This window comes from Mytilus californianus, unplaced genomic scaffold (genome assembly GCF_021869535.1).
Source record: "Mytilus californianus isolate M0D057914Y unplaced genomic scaffold, xbMytCali1.0.p SCAF_9, whole genome shotgun sequence".
In the NCBI taxonomy this organism is placed as follows: domain Eukaryota; kingdom Metazoa; phylum Mollusca; class Bivalvia; order Mytilida; family Mytilidae; genus Mytilus; species Mytilus californianus.
The window spans coordinates 76,382,424-76,400,365 of NW_026262745.1; the positions used below are offsets into that span (position 1 = coordinate 76,382,424).

A 17,942-nucleotide genomic window follows, 5' to 3' on the forward strand; every position below is an offset into this window, starting at 1 on the left:
GCAATACGATATGTATCCGCTCTCGGCGAGCCTCGCGTTTTAAATTTGAAAATTCGTCTGTCTCGAGTGGATAAATATATCTTGTCTTGTGGAGGGATAAATCCTACTTTGTAAAGAATCACTCTGATTCAAACAAAAAATTCTCTGAAACTGACATTATCAAGATGCTTGATTTCTTGATTGACAACATATTTGTTACGTTTGGAAGACGTGTTTTTCAACAGACTGTCGGAATTCCAATGGAAACCAATTGTGCCCCTCTTCTTACCGACTTGTTTCTTTATTATTATGAGGCTGACTTCATACAGGAACTTCTTAGGAAGAAAGATAAGACGTTAGCAATATCCTTTAACTCTACGTTCTGCTATATAGATGATGTTCTCTCACTAAATAATACAAATTTTGGTGACTATGTTGAACGAATCTTTCCCATCGAACTAGAGATAAAGGATACTACAGATACAGGTAGGTCTGCCTCATATCTTGACTTACATCTAGAAATTGATAATGAGGGTCGGTTGAAAACAAAACTTTACGACAAAAGAGATGATTTCAGCTTCCCAATTGTGAACTTTCCATTTCTATGTAGCAACATTCCAGCAGCGCCTGCGTACAGAGTATATATCTCCCAATTGATACGATATTCCCGGGCTTGTGTTTCCTATCATGATTTCCTTGATAGAGGATTGCTGCTCACAAGAAAGCTATTAAACCAAGAGTTCCAAATGGTGACGTTGAAGTCATCCCTTCGTAAATTTTACGGACGCCATCACGAGTTGGTTGACCGTTATGGAATAACCGTTTCACAGATGATATCGGATATGTTCCTTATGTCGTAACTACAATACCCTCCCTTTTCACGAATGTGACTTACCGAATTAGATTATTTACCGGATTTGTAATAACATAAGCAACACGACGGGTGCCACATGTGGAGCAGGATCTGCTTACTCTTCCGGAGCACCTGAGATCACCCAAAGTTTTTGTGGGGTTCGTGTTGCTTAGGTTTTGGTTTTCTATGTTGTGTCATCTGTGCTATTGTTTGTCTTTTTGTTTTTGCCATGGCGTTGTCAGTTTGTTTTCGATCTATGAGTTTGACTGTCCCTCTGGTATCTTTCGTCCCTCTTTGACGCAGTAGTAGAATCTATATGTACCATGCTATGCTTTATTTTTCAGTATCTAGCACAACAGATATCACACCTGGTAAGTTCTTTATCTTTACTATATAATTGCAATTGTTTCAAACATATTGTCGCAAAATATATTAAACTAGCTATTAAGTGTTGAATCATCAGGTTAATGAGTTATTCTTGTTTGGTGTTAAATGATGACCATCTTTTGTGATTGACTATATGTCCATAAACGAATTCATAGTTTTACTTAATATGAAGACGATGTGGTGTTTGCAACAAATCATATGAGAATCATACGACACCAAACATGCAAAAGTGAGATTGTATGGAGAAAGAAGTTAAAAATGGTCATTATTTACTATTTGAACGTATCAAAAATGCGGATAATCCGTGAAATTGCACATTTACTTTGACGAGAAAAATGACTTTGAGAGAATTAGAATTTGCAATTAGGACGACTATGTGTAATTTCAAAAGCAGTATTAGAAACAGTCATCGTATAATGTTAATTTTATCATGTCAGCGACAGAGTCTTTACAAGCAGGTGGCATTATTTTCTATCCTAGTGTTTTACCTTGAAATGTAAATTTTAGTTGAAAAGACCTCAAATTCAAATATTTATTTATTGGGTTGATGGTAGTACAGAATCAATGTAATTAATTTCACTTTGTTGAAGGGTTAATCCTCTTTGGACATTGAAATTGATATAAAGTTTTTTGAATTTATGCCAAATTGACATGGAAAGTTTCAAATCAATTCATTTTAATTTATTTATATGAGTTAGAAATTATCAGACACATTTTATACATTTTGCAAAAAATATCAGTTACAACGAATGGTTATGTAATGATGTTATGATTCTAATGAAGATGTTGACATCTTTCTGCGTTTAAGACATTGTTCCTGTACATTATCAACGTTCTTTTATATATAGAAATACAATGTATGCACGTTTGTTGAATATAAAAATCAGCTTGATACTGTTCAGAATAGTTATTTGTCAGAAATTTGGAACAGAAATCTAGTTTTCCTTTTTTGAAGATAAGTTGCCTCATTTATTTTTTTATTCGTGGCATATTTTCTCAAATTTAAGAAGGCTGTGCAAGGGTTTGATTTCGTTTCAACTGTTAAAGGCTTCAAGTATCGAAAAGAACAGTTTAAGGGTAAAAATATATTATTTGTTTATTTTTTAATTGCCTTCTTGATTGATCTGAGTAAATATTCGTTACAATATTTAAATAAACATTTTTTTATAATTCCCGCTGTTTGTGTTTGCTTTTTCTTTTCTTTTTTCAATTAAGGAGATTGAACATCGAATTTGTTTACTGTTACATTAATTAATCGAATTGTAGTATTCTGATTTTCTTGCTGTAAACGTTAATTGTAAAAAATTTTGATCTTCATATAAGAGGGAAATTTCAAACGATGTAGATTCAGATGGAACTATTTCCTATTGCGGAATTGTCAAAACAACTTATTCAAGTACCCCAGTATGAAATATACACTAGAGTACTCATTGACATCCCTACCTATATATTGTAAACATTGTATTTGAAACAATTGCGTATATGCATCTTAAAGTTGAAGACTACCTACAAAATATTAAAATTTTTTTTTTCTAATCTTGTCATCTCTGTTACATATATTTGTGATATAATCTCAGTGTTTCATTGTTACAGGTTCTATTGATAATATGACTTCGTGTGCTTGTCCTCAAGGCGAAAGTAGTATAACATTCTCAGAAACGTTTGATGAGGAAACGTTATATATTACTGAAACAAATGAGACAATTTCAATGACGATTGATATTCGTGTACACATGGTTGCTAGAATGGATGGTGAGTATTCAGTGTGTCAAGTTTGCATTCATTGATCAATACGCGCCATTTCTGGCAATTTGCGATATTAATTCAGTTATCCGTATTGAATCACGAATATAATGATATATGGCAAACTAACAAAAGATAAGTACATAACAGAAAACTCATAATCTGTGGAAAATACTTTTGCTAAGAATAAAAAAAATCCGAATGTAGAAATAGGTCTGTCAAACGACAAATATTGCACAATAATACTGTACACTGAGATAAAGAGGAATGCTGTACTTTTGTTTAAAGAAAAGGCAAATGGGACTAATAATACCATAATCACTAAAAACACACGTTTTGAATCTATAATGGTATATAAATATATATCTTTATATCATGATATATTCGGAATTTAATCTTTAGTATGTCAGAGCGTACAGTAAGATGAAAGTGGTTTTTCTTTTAAAATGTCCAGATGATTTTGTAAAAAGTAGGATATTGATATTTGTTTAACATCAGTTAGATCTCCTTAACCAATGGCTACATTTTTGATTAAAGTTAAAGCGTGTTATAAGTGAGTTAAGTTGAATGAATCTCGTTTGTTAAGACCACCAGAATAATTTCTATATTATCAAAATTACTTAATGAAAAGCCATTTATATAGTTATAAACAAAATGTACTTCTAAAGTCACATTGGAAAATATACTGCATTAGTTTTATGTAATTGTCTCTTACGTGAACACAGGTCTAAATGTGTATCTTTATATACTTAAATACATATGTAAACATGGGTCCACTTAAGAGGCAATGCTAACTAAACAGCCAAGACAATAAAACAAGCTGGTGCGCAACACTTGAAGCGAGAGGATTCTGGGGATCTTCCATAAATAAATACACTGACTGTGCACTCAACTTTTTTTGGGTTAAGGTTGTTAAGCACGTTGCAACCTACTTAACTGCTTTTTATTTATTATCTGTTATATGTAGTGTCATTTGTATATACATTGGTATATGTCATAGTACCCAACAGGAGGAGAAACAATCAGTTTGTGGCGGGATCGATCCCCAGCTTTAACTGTATATTTACAGATTGTTTTCCATTATCAATCGTAACAGTTTTGACTAATATTTCCGAGTATAGCAATATGTCTCCTGCGAACTGATAATATCTTTTTCAACTAGAACATGAAAAATCGAAATCTGCATATCGGTCGAGAACAATTGAGGGCGGACTCAGTTCTTATTTTGTCATTCAATAGTTTTGCCGTCTATATTAAGCAGTCAAACGTTCAAATGCAAAAAAAACGAGTCATGCACCTAATTAAATTCCGATAGCAACTTTTGTAATTTTCAACTGTTTCCATTTAAATACCTTACATATGTAACATGTGTAATGTTATGTATTATGCATTATATGTTTATCGGTGAAGGCATACTGAAGAAAAGATAAAGTTAACGTAGATTTCAGATACATTTTATCGTATAGCGTGACACAAGAAATATCTTTTCATGCAAGAAATAGAAAACAGGCCACAACCATCAGAGAAACCTTTTTGTCTGACAGAAAATGATTCTGCCGGAAACTTTATGATTTCGCGAACTTCACCCCAAATATAAGTCCGTTAACAGTATTGAGAAAATTGAGTCTTTTTCAGGCTGTTTGTTCCGGTCAACGTGATACCGGAACAATCACGTCTGTCATAAACAATAACAGACCACATCCATAATGAAATATAAATTTCTAATTCACAAGCCTTAAAATATGCTATTTTATCAATAAAACAATCTTTAGCAATATTCAGATATCCATAGTTTAAAAAATATTCGTGCTATATGCTTTTTCATCGACAATCTGTACATTTTCCTTTTGTTGTCACTGTCTTATATTCTTCAAAATCATGAAAAGGTCCTGATACTAGAAAATGTCAGACAATGACGTAAATCATCAAAGCAGAAACGTCACGCGTTCATGTCCATCCACATCAATTTATCAATCAAGTGCACACGACTTTATGTACACAAAGTTGTGTACGCGTAAAATCAACTATAACATTTTATTACATATTCTAAACGACAAATTGCATAACAAAGAATAATCTATGAAATTTTATTTTTTGTTACTGACTTCACAAGCTAAAATATCATTTTGCCCTAGCGAGCGCACTCAAAAATCTTGCTGATAAAGTCAGTATCAAAAACATAAATGTCGTTATTTTCTATTTTTTTTTTTTTTTTTTTTCACAAGTAAATCTAATTTCAGAACAAAGACGTAATTCACGGTTGTTTGAAATATGTAAGTATGAATAAACAAATCCATCATTTTTTTCGGGGTAAAGGGAGGAGGTTTGAAAAGAAACGAAATGAAAGGGATTGAAAAAGGTAATACTTTGAGATTTTAAAACAATTTATAGATTGCCGAAACTCCATAATATTTCTCCAACAATAACAAATCCAATTTATCCGTATAAAGTCATTCTTATAAAATCACACATTAAAACTGTTTTCTCATTTAAAATATTTTACATTTAGTCATGCCTATGCCTTTTTTATCTTTCTATTTGGAATAGGTTTTCGTCATTGTTGCTTAATTTCTTGTCATTTGGTATTTGGTGGAGATTTGATAAAACAACTAAAATAACAAAAAAATACACCGAACTCCAAAGGAAGTTCAAAACGGAAAGTCATTTATAAAAGGCCAAAATCAAAAGCTCAAACACACCAAACGAATGGAAAACAATTGTCATTTTCCTGACTTGGTACACAATTGACAATTATAACACATATCATTTCCATTGAGACGATATTGTAAGCCCTTGATATTTTATTCGTTTTTGATATTCGTACCAAATTGTATTTCAAGTTTTACCTTCTGATCGTTAATTTTCCTGTTTTATAGTTTATTTGGTTGTTTTCTGAGTGAATTGTACTTCATATGTCTTGCATTTATAGACACATTATTGACAAACTTTTTTAAAAGATATATTTGATATAATTTTGGACTTTATCTAGCATCAGCCGGTATCATTTTATTGTTTATTTAACACAAATATGTATTTTTTAAAGTTATTACTTGTTCATACTCATGATAATGTAAGGTACAAAAAAGGACTAAACCATAAAACAAAAATCTAAAAAAATAATAATGGTACCTTTACCTTAGTACATGGATGTATAAGTATCACAACTACAAGTATTCTATACGCATTGGAAAAATTGGTCTTCGAAGTTATCTGCATCCTTGCCTCCATCTTACAAAAATTATGATTCAAACATTAACTTTTTTACATGTGATAAAGTTCTATTAAAACTTTGTAAATGATATCTATGAATTAAAGATAATTAGAATAACAATTTGTAACAACACGTATGTTTCCTAACCAGGGTATGTGGTAATTTAAAATATTGGATGCAAAATAATTCAGTTGTGATGCGGGACAAACTGGCTTTAAATCATTCCTTCTCTTTTGGTAAAAGGGAAAGGTTAACGAAGAGGAAATGCATATCTAAAATTAAAGAACGATAGACTACACATTTTCCAACAAGACGTAAGCCAAAACCAACAGCATCAATATTGATAAAAACTTTAATTTACATTGTCTGCAAAAATATTAAACATATAGTAAAGAGTAATTAAGATCTATATTTTGATAATACTGAACTCCCTCTTATTTGTTATATTTACAAGAAATCTACCCGAAAATTTGTGTTTAATTATAGCCAAGTCTGTAAAGATGTAAATATCAGTGAAAATACACCTCCGTCATGTAATTGTAGTAATTCCGGAAACACTTATGGCCCCATATCCCATGTTATAACAGGAGACCTTAACATCGTTCGCAACCGAGAGTTAAAATCATTCCTCAGTAAAGGACCTAAATATCGTCCCCCGTCAATTATTAATTGGAATGATTGTCGTAATATCATCCACGACTCACTTCGTGCTTACTCTTTGAAATGGATAAAACGGGAAAAAGCTGACAAAAAATCTTTGGACTCTTTTTTTAATTCAGTAATGAAGATAGTTGATATACGTATACAACATTTTAAAGAACATTTTACTCTCAACAACACCCATAAAAATCCTATCTCTCGTATCAAACATAAACTAAAAGAACTAGCCAAGGAATTTGTTTTTGTCCCGGCCGATAAAGCTGCTAATATTATCATTATAGTTTGACGTAAATTTTACATTGAGGTTCTGCAAAAGGAAATCACGAATTCACCAACTGACTTCATTTTCAGAAAACGATATCTGTAACAAACATAAACTATTAGCTACTTCTTTACAAGCAGAACCAAATACAATGAAAGTCCCAACTATGTACTGGCTTCCGAAGCTACACAAATCACCTTACAAATATAGATTTATTTCGTCTTTAAGTCATTGTTCCACTACTAAATTGTCTATTCTACTTACTAGTACACTTGTTACAATCAAAAACCTGATAATAAATTCTTCAAATAAGGCCTTTGAAAATTGTGGAATTAACTACTTTTGGAGTGTCAAAAACTCGTTGGAAGTACTTGATAAATTGCATGCATATATTGGTGATTTTGAATCTGTTCAAAGTTTTGATTTTTCTACCCTTTATACCACTTTGCCTCATATTCTTATTAAGAAAAAATTCACACACCTAATTAAATGGGCATTTAAAAAGTCGGAATGCGAATACATATGTTCAAACTCCTTTAGGTCATTTTTTAGTAGCAACAAACAAAAGAGCTATGTCAATTGGACATGCTTTGATACTATATCTGCCCTTGAATGTTTACTTGATAACATTTTTGTTCGCTTTGGAGATTCCGTATATCGTCAAGTTATCGGAATTCCAATGGAAACTAACTGTGCAGCACTTATTGCGGACCTGTTTTTGTATTGTTATGAGTTACAATTTATGACTAAAATCAGCAAAGACCCATCGAAACAACATCTGATACAAAAATTTAACAATACTTGTAGATGATATATTGGCTCTCAATAATGACAACTTCAGTATGTATACTAAAGAAATTTATCCTGTTGAACTTACTTTAAATAAAGCTAATACTAACAATGACCATTGTCCTTTCCTCGATCTTGATATCTATATCATTAACGGGAAGTTTAATACAAAAATTTATGATAAAAGAGATGATTTTTCATTTCCTATCGTTAATTATCCATTTTTAGATGGTGATGTTCCCTTGTCACCATCTTATGGTGTTTATATATCTCAACTTGTACGATTCGCTCGTGTATGTAACAACGTATTAGATTTTAGCGAGAGAAATTTATATATTACTGAAAAATTATTACACCAGGGTTTTCGATATCATAAACTAGTCAAAACATTTACTAAATTTTATCATCGGTATAAGGACATCATTCGTAAATATAACTCAACATGCAGACATCTTATACGTTCGGGTATTTCACATCCAATCTTTTATGGTAATATTCTTTACAAAGCACAAAAATGTCAGTATTCACCTCAAAAGCTAATAAAACCTTTAAACAGACTTATTAAGAAGGGATATAGTTACGATACTGTTGTCAGGTCATTAAAAATTGCATATTTTGGCTTTAATATTGATTCACTTATAGGGTCTTTGCATCGGAATTAAACATATTTTTTTCTAAAACCAGTTGTTGGCATGACACGGGTTATGTTCTTCTCATATATTTTATGACGGTATAATACTAAACCCCTAATAGGAGGGATTGTGCCTGATATTCATATGATGGTGACATAATATTTCAATCAGTTTAATTGAGGTCTGGAGCTGGCATGTCAGTAACTGCTAGTAGTCTGTTGTTATTTATGTACAATTGTCATTTTGTTTATTTTCTTTTGTTTCCTATTCTGACATCGGACTCGGACTTCTATAAAACTGTGTTTTACTGTGCGTACTGTTGTACGTTTGTTTTTTCTACATTGGCTAGAGGTATAGGGGAGGGTTGAGATCTCAAAAAACATGTTTAACCCCGCCGCATTTTTGCGCCTGTCCCAAGTCAGGAGCCTCTGGCCTTTGTTAGTCTTGTATCATTTTTAATTTTAGTTTCTTGTGTATAATTTGGAGTTTAGTATGACGTCCATTATCACTGAACTAGTATACATATTTGTTTAGGGGCCAGCTGAGGGACGCCTCCGGGTGCGGGAGTTTCTCGCTGCATTGAATACCCATTGGTGGCCTTCGGCTGTTGTCTGCTTTATGGTCGGGTTGTTGTCTCTTTGACACATTCCCCATTTCCATTCTCAATTTTACTTTAATTCTAAAAATACAGATTTCACCATCACCCGGAGTTAACAAAGAACAGCCAATACAAAAAACAACACGGTAAATTAAATAACATTAAATAAATAAATCACAAGCCAAAGAAAGTCCCAGGTTGAAATCAAATATTCCAGAATTATAAGCAGTTTCACTAAACCGGAGTTCGTTTGAATACTGCAAATCATTTTTGTTTTTGAAAAATTTAGTTTTTCGCTTTACACCCACGTACATGTAGTCGACTTCGTTAACAGTTACTTTTGCGATTTTCGTTGGTGTATTCATACATTTGATATATTCAGTATTTCAGAGTCAATAAAACATACATACAAAATGTAAAAGGTTCGATTAAATTCTTACTGTGATATCATAAATATTTGATGTATGTGTGTTTTTTATAGCAAGCTCGTGTAAAGGAACATGCCCATTTAAGCCAGGTCAAAGGACGTGTAAGCAGTGTTGCAAAGAAAACGGATTATTAACAGGATTCTGCGTTAAACGATGGTGCGTGTGCTTCTTGGGATAGGTCAGCACAAAAATTAATAAAAATTGGTAAGAGCAACAAGATTTACTATCTACAAAATATTATTTGCTTACTATGAATCTAAAAACATCTCTATCTGAATTATTCTGGTATTGTACCTTAGTGAAGTACAGTGACACATGCTTTAAAAGACCAAATAACTGTGCAATACGTTTTTCTATCTAATCTTAGTTTTCTGTTTAGAATACATCTTATCATAACCAGTATAAATCACAGGAACGTTAATTAAACTGTCACTAGACATTAGAAAAGAGGACTCATGAATTTGTTCAATATCATTTCATTCCTGCTTTCAACTGGTTCTTGTCTGCTGTATTTTACATTTGTTTAATAAATGTATGGTATGCACAAGCCATCTTTTTGATGAGCTCGATCATGACATACGGTGTAAATGGGGTCATTTAAAATGATAAACTCACTTGAATTCCTTATCCTCTTTACAAAAGCTTCACCCTTGATACTGATTTGCAATGATAATGAACGGTAAGGACAATCTTTGAATCCAAAACGATACCGCTCAGATTGCAGCGGTTTTCCTACACGAAGAGGACAAGGATATCTGTAAGACTAAGTCCACAAGGAAAACAGGTAAAACCCTCAGACATGAAAAGTTTTGTCTGATTTTAGTTTTTTGAAAAGGGAAACTAGAAATCGACATTATAACAAAAACACTTGTAAATATCTACAGATGTTCAAACTAGTATGTTTTGTTTAATTTTTCGCATATGTAAAGTGTAATGTTGAAATTAAGTTGAATTTATAATAAATAAACAATAAGCAATTAAGTCATCTATGGAAGCTTTAAAATTTTGACGTTTAGAATATCAAATATAGGAACCAGGAAAGATTGAAATATGTGCATCACGCTTGTTTGATATGTTCCAATTGTCGTAGCCATTACCATGTCCTGTTTTTCTCGATTACGACATCTTCAAATGACACTTAATATTAAACATGTACTTACCAATAAGAACACGACGAATATCACATATGAGACGGAATATGCTTACCATACCGTTTGGTTTTAATCCTGGTTTTGAGTGGGATTAATATTGTTCGGTCTTTTGTACCAATCAGGAATATGACGGTTGTTATCCATTCGTTTGATGTGTTTGAGCTTTTGATTTTGCCATTTGATTACGGACTTTCCGTTTTGAATTTTCCGCGGAGTTCGGTGTTTTTGTTATTTTATTATTTTTGTAAACTGTTGTTTGTTTTTTTTTTTCGCTATTATCACATAGAAGGCAGTGGTCTAACAAATTTAAAAGAAAAGTTGTAGACAAACAAAAGCAAAACAGATATACTTTCAGTTTATCCCTTAATTTTGCAAGAAAGATTTAAAACCTGCTTACTTATAAACTTTTATTTATATTATGTAAAGCTTTACTGACATATTTTTTCTGACTCTATGTCCAATCATTAAACTTCTGTTTAAATATACTTTTATTTATTCATGCAACTTACATGTATGTATCCCTAAATAATTTTTGTATGCAAACTATGTTTAACGTTACGTTGGTTTCATGTGTGTATTTGTTACTTTTCAGGTATACCCATAGAGAATTGAATAAGCGACAACGTGGGAAAAAAGGACAACAATCGCAAAAGATATAACTGTGTTAACATTATACATAAATATATAGTTTATACTTAAATGACCTAATTAAAAAAACAAGAGGCTCTCACCTGCCTAAATCTTTCATCTATGATTATTTTTGCTTTTCAATATATATTAATGAGTGGCTTAAAATGCCATTTAAATGTTCTTTGTATCTGTCATTTTTTCTTCAAAAGCAAAAAATGCATTTTACCCCTTTGTTCCATTTTAGCCATAGTGGCTATGTTTCTTGACGTACAAGGAAATACAATACAAAATTGATACTAGATACTCTGAAACTCATTCAGCCTAAGTTTGACTGAAATTGATTCAGCAGTTTCAAAGGAGAAGATTTTTTAAAGTTAGCAAACTAGATCAACAAATTTTGAAAAGTTATCTTTAAAGGGCAATAACTTCTTAAGGGGTCAATTGACAGTTTTGGTCATTTTTATCTTATTTGTAGATCTTATTTTGCTGAACATTTTTGCTGTTTACAGTTTATCTTTATCTATAATAATATCCAAGGTAATAACCGAAAACTGCAAAATTTCTTTAAAATCATTAATTAAGGGACAATAACCTAAAAGTCAGATACCCAATTTCGCTGATAATTTCAGGGCAGGTAGACATTGACCTAATGAATACTTTAACTTCCTGTCTGAATTGCTCTAAATGCTTTAGTTTTTGAGATATAAGACAGAAACTGCAGTTTACCCAAAATTCTATTTTTAGCCATGGCGGCCATGTTCTCTGAGTAAAGGAAAAATAAAACACTCGCTTCACTGATTACCATGTCAGATTTGCTCTAAATGCTTTAGTTTTTTAAGATATAAGCCAAAAACTGCATTTGACCCCTATGTTCTATTTTAAGCCATGGCGGCCATGGTTTTTGACGAAGCAGAAAATAAAAACAAACTTTATTCTAGGTACCCCCATTCAGCTTAAATATGGTTGGAATTGGATCAGTAGTTTCAGAGGAAAAGATGCTTGAAATAGTTTACACCGGACGGAAGGACGACGACGGACTACGATGACGGACGACGACGACGGACGACGACGGACGCCAAAGGATGGCAAAAGATGGCAAAAGCTCACCTTTCCTGTGGAAAGGTGAGCTATGACGAAATTTTAAATAATTTTAAAATATAAAAAATAATAATTAATATAACGACTTTAAAATTATCACTGTTCGTATACGAAGAAGGTATCTCTTTTTCAGTGTTGTGTAATAATGGGTTAGTTTTTAAACAAAACATATGATACATTTTGTACCATTAGTCATTATATTTTTAACTTTTACACGAAAACATCAAATTACATAAATTCAGCATGACATTCTGCAAGTTAGAAAAAATATTGAACTACAATTCATGTTGGAGACAAAAAGACCTGAATCGTTTATACTCCTATGATGACTGAAGGTGTTTTGTAAACAATTTTATTCATGTACCATTTATGTCAATGGGTCATACTTAACGTATCTCCAATTTGAAAATTTAGACTACTGTTTTTTTGTTTGGTTTGCTACGGTACCAATTTTCTAGGATTTGGGAAGATTTATATTCCGTTGATAAGTGACAACGTGGTTTAGCCAAATTAAACTGACAAGTCTATATAAGACTCATATTTGGTTTGACATTAAAATTCGTAGTATATCTATACCAAAATAAAATCACGACATTGGTACTCCGCAAAGAATAATGTGTAATGATAATTAAAAACCAATTGTTCAGAGAACAATTGAAGGTCTTTCCACAGCAGTTTTTGAATTTATTGAAAAGAAGCTAGTTTGTGTTTACTCAAAGTTAACATTGGCATCTTATCATCAGTTTCTTCATACTGATGCGATAAACAAGTGGTTTCTATATACCTCTGAGTAAAATAAGGGAGATAATTAGCTACTTCCGGTGAAGTAAATGCCACTTCCGGTCTCATATAATAGTTTCTTTCACACTGATTCCAAAAATATATAGTTTCTATATACTTTTGCTTGTAAACCAGGAGATAATTGGCCACTCCTGGTTTATCGAAAGTCATTTCTAGTCTTCAGTGATAAGTTAATGTATTAAAATTACAAAATATATGGATTCCGATTACTTTTTCCATGAAGAAAGTGCAAAAACGGCTACTTCCGGTTTTCTCAAGGTCACTTCCGGTTGTCATTCTTTAAGGTCATATTTCATCCAACCTTTTGTAAAAGGTCATATGGCTTTATAATGAACCAAGTTGAAGTAATAATCATTTAACCTTAAAATTGGACATTTTAGGGGCACTTACTCCTATAAGAAACCATTAGATTGTTTCAGACCAAAGGTAACATTTTTTCATTACAATAAAGCAAACATGTTGCACTTATTGTTTCATATATATCTTTAAAAGTGTTTGAGAAAATGCAAAAACAAGGAAAAGTCAAAATTGATGAACTAGACCTTGACCTTTGAATTTGACCTTGACCTCATTTTCTAAATTAGGACCTAGGGACCTCAAATAAAAAGTTTCCAGGGTTATACGGTTAACGGTTTATGAGTTAAAAAAACAAATTTATTTGGTAAGGTAGATAACTCCTATAAAATTTCAACGAATCGCTTCGATCCAAATTAGCCTAAATTTCATGAGGATGTAACAAACAATTTAGAAAAAGAATTTTGTCCATATCTTTTTTTGTTACGAAGGAGATGCACACACTTGATAAACAGTGAATAGGGAGATAACTCTTACAAAGAAAATTGTTCGGCTTAGAATGGGTGAGAATAGAAAGCGCATAAACTGTATATTATATAAGAAATATCTTAGCGACATATTGCGAAACAAAAATTTTACGCGATAACAAAATTTGGCGGAAGAAAAAAATAATAATAATCAGAGCAAATACAATAGGTCTTTCCACAGAAAAGAGGAAAGGCATAATAATAAAACCAGCGCTATAAAACCAGGTTCAATCCACCATTTTCTACATTTGAAAATGCCTGTACCAAGTCAGGAATATGACAGTTGTTGTCCATTCGTTTGATGTGTTTTATCATTTGATTTTGCCATTTGATTAGGGACTTTCCGTTTTGAATTTTCCTCGGAGTTCAGTATTTTTGTGATTTTACTTTCCACCACTGTATGATTTCAGTTTTTATCTAATCGTTTAAAATTTTAAAGCTTGATATCATATTCATCGTATTTCTAGTATTTATAGTTATGTACTTTCCAATAAATAGCTAAAAGTTATCATTTAAACAAATTTGTTAACCTGCTATATTTTGGTACCGAAAGAGGATCTCACCAGGACTACTACTTTCGTCTTGCATCGCTAAACACTATTTGATATCACATTGAAGTCATTACCTAAAATTATCAAGAATTTGTAAATTTTTCTAGTTTAAAACTTGTGACATTCTAAAACAGTATTGACTGCTGATATCATTAAGCCGTTATTTAAAAAAAAATAATAGTATAAGTTTAAATATTTACTCGTGACTGTGGCAGCATCATAAATCAAATGAAATTATCGACACGATTTTAATATCTTTGTTGGTGTAGCATATTCAAACATGATTTTGATATTGGAATTGTTAATACTGAGGATCTGTGCATAGAAAGTCGCTTGCCCCACGAGAAATTACGTTTAAGGTTAAGACGAAAGTTAGATATATTTTCCTCTAGCTCTATACGTTATCATTTTTGTCATAATATTAATTATTAGAATCATTATCATTATTCTTCTATGCATGCTATTTTGTCTGATTGATGTGCTATAAACGGATAAAGATCTTAATAGAGCTAATTCGTATTTGTAACTGTGTGCATAAAGCCACTTTTAATACAATTTACATACTTATCTAAACATCCAGTAGCTTTTTGCTAATGTTCATGATGTAAATAATCAAAATTGAATTTTCCTATCAGATTCTACTTTCAACTTACATGTGTAATTTGACCTGGGAACATAGGGCATGATTACGTATGTAGTATTTGGTTAAGCACAATGCATCTGATTTATGAAAATGTAATCCGGAAATTTATACAGAATGTTATAAACTTAAAATAAAGCTTGATTTCATATTCAACGTATTTCTAGTTTTCATTGTAAGAAGTGTTTCGTTTGATATACTACTCATATAATTGTTGTGAAGAAACATCCATTCCCATATACACCCTCCTGTCCTGCAAAAGCAGTAAAAAGTTGTTCGGTGATAAGTATATCCCTTATCCTTTTTTCATATTCATAGTTCCAGTTGATCTTTGAAACAAAAGAACTAAAAAGACCTAAATGGCAGGTCATCTCAAAATCTGAGAACATACTTTCCTCAATATACACAGTAAATATAAAAACATTCCCGACTTCATCGCCATTGATTACATAGAAACTAAAACTGAAGCGTGACAGGGGCAGAATATTATACAATGCACTTCACATTATGTACTTCCTCTGTTGCTTTTCATTTGTTAATGAGTTTCTAGTGATGTTGGAGTTTTTGCTATTATACTTGCAATGCCCTTTTTGTTAAAGATGTATTTTGTTTGCGATGTTGTGATGTTAGAGTACTCATTAATTAGACTACTTAATGGTATGTAAAAAAAAAAAGGATTCTCAGTCAAAATTTATTTATTATTTAAGAGTTTATTGTGGTGTCAGTGTTTCACTACGCGTTGAAAGCTTAGTAAAGACATTGACATGAAACATTCAAACTAAAACCTTCAAAGTTAATATCCGTCAGTCAAGGTGAATATGTTAGTATAATTCAATTCTCTTCGCAATGTGTTTATTGTTTTCATGCTACGTATATTTATTTAAGAAATAATTCTTTCATGACATGTTCTATGCTCATTTTAACATGGGTAGGCATTATATTTGTCAATATCGTAATACTCAGCGTAAGCGAGGTGTTAAATGTTGACAAATATAATGAGCATAGAGCAGGTCATGATAGAATTATATCGATTCTAATAGGAAAATTTTGAACGTTTATACTTCGAGGCGGATCTATAATACACGCTCCGAAAGGCAGCCATTTTGATTTGATGAACCAAAAACGTTATAGAAAATCATCAGTTTGCCTAATAAAAATGAACAGATACATGTACACTTACTTTTAGAATGATTTTATTAAATTTCCTAGCGAGCAACACCAACACAAATGTCCATTTTGATCTCTGGTGTTGTTGTTTAAAATTCAACTGACGTTGCACTTTCAATTGTGACGTCAATCACGTGCAGCCCATGTTTTTTTTGAAATTAGAACATGGCTTTGTATTCAAAGCTAAAGAAGAACGACATATTAGAATCCACGATACACAATGTCATCGGCTGCTAGCAGTCTGTTCGATATTCAAATTTTCCTAGTCAAAAGTCATCAAAATGTGATAATAAGATTACATAAAATAATACAGTCATATTTAAAGGAGAAAAAAGACATGTAGGAAATCGTTTTATAACCCGTACAAGTTTTCGTAAAGTTTCACTGTTCTCGAATATTAACCCTTACGTAAATTGCAATTTCTTCCTTATGATACATATAAATATAAATTTTTATCAATTAAATGATATCAAAAAGTAAAATAAAAAAAAATACCGAACTCCGAGGAAAATTCAAAATGGAAAGTCCGTAATCAAATGGCAAAGTCAAAAGCTCAAACATATTAAACAAATGGATAACAACTGTCATATTCCTGACTAGGTACAGGCATTTTCTTATGTAGAAAATGGTGGATTAAACCTGATTTTATAGCTAGCTGAACTTCTCAATTGTATGACAGTAGCATAAAATTCAATTATATTGACAAAGATGTGACACCAAACAAACAGACATAATAGGTAAAAATGTCAAAAATAGGGGTATAGCAGTCAACATTGTGTTATAATCTTAATCACTATAAAAACAAACAAATATGTAACAAAGAAACGCAAAAATGCACATAGACAAAGCACATTAGCAAACATGAAAGACAAGAATACAAAAATTTACCGTAGCACAATAACACAATGACGGGATGTATAAGTACAGAGCCACGTCAAATGGATATCACCAAAAATAGACTAAACAGTAAAATAATATTCACAAAGACCAATAAAAGAATACTATACCACGTTATTAAGATGATAAACAACGTCAGTACCCAGAATCTATACTTCAAGACCATCGTGTATTATTTGTGAAGTTGATACGGAATATTTATCAACAAGGGTTGGTATCTTCCGATGAACTTTTTCAGAAAAAGGACGAGACGTTCTTTGACATACTTCTGGTTCATCAACTTTCTACTCAGACACAAGTGATGTTTCGTAAAGTCTAAGTAGAAGATGCAAGCTCGTGAATACCTAATAAGTTTGGAAATATATATCCCATATGTAGGTGAAATTGGTATATTGCTACTTAGGTCGAGGAAATTAATAATTTCAAAATTAAAATCGTCTCGTTTGTCATACATTCTGGTATTGATATAACCTCGTATGCCAAATTCGCGGTATAAGTCTAAAAATGAGGAAGCCGTGTTTGTTGTTTCTTTAATTTCGAGTTCTGTGTGATATATTAATGGATTCCAATCAGAAAAGTTTGGATTGTTAATGGAAAGAACATCATCAATATATCTGAATGTGAAATTAAATGATCTGGCTTCT

The 17,942-nt window shown here is 31.8% G+C and overlaps 2 protein-coding genes across 2 annotated transcripts in view; one reads left to right on the forward strand and one right to left on the reverse strand.

Annotated features, from left to right (window-relative positions):
- The window catches only part of LOC127714211 (uncharacterized), a 37,391-nt gene extending 25,638 nt beyond the window's left edge, over positions 1 to 11,753 (forward strand). Inside the window, exons 8-12 of the mRNA XM_052220238.1 lie at positions 1,177 to 1,203; positions 2,813 to 2,971; positions 5,203 to 5,235; positions 9,596 to 9,746; positions 11,286 to 11,753. Of these exons, the coding sequence (XP_052076198.1) occupies positions 2,827 to 2,971; positions 5,203 to 5,235; positions 9,596 to 9,720 (303 nt within the window). The 5' untranslated portion in view covers positions 1,177 to 1,203; positions 2,813 to 2,826 and the 3' untranslated portion in view covers positions 9,721 to 9,746; positions 11,286 to 11,753. The remainder of the gene's footprint in view (positions 1 to 1,176; positions 1,204 to 2,812; positions 2,972 to 5,202; positions 5,236 to 9,595; positions 9,747 to 11,285) is intronic.
- Positions 1 to 17,942, reverse strand: part of LOC127714209 (heat shock 70 kDa protein 12A-like) — a 128,425-nt gene that overhangs the window by 77,369 nt on the left and 33,114 nt on the right. The window lies entirely within an intron of this gene.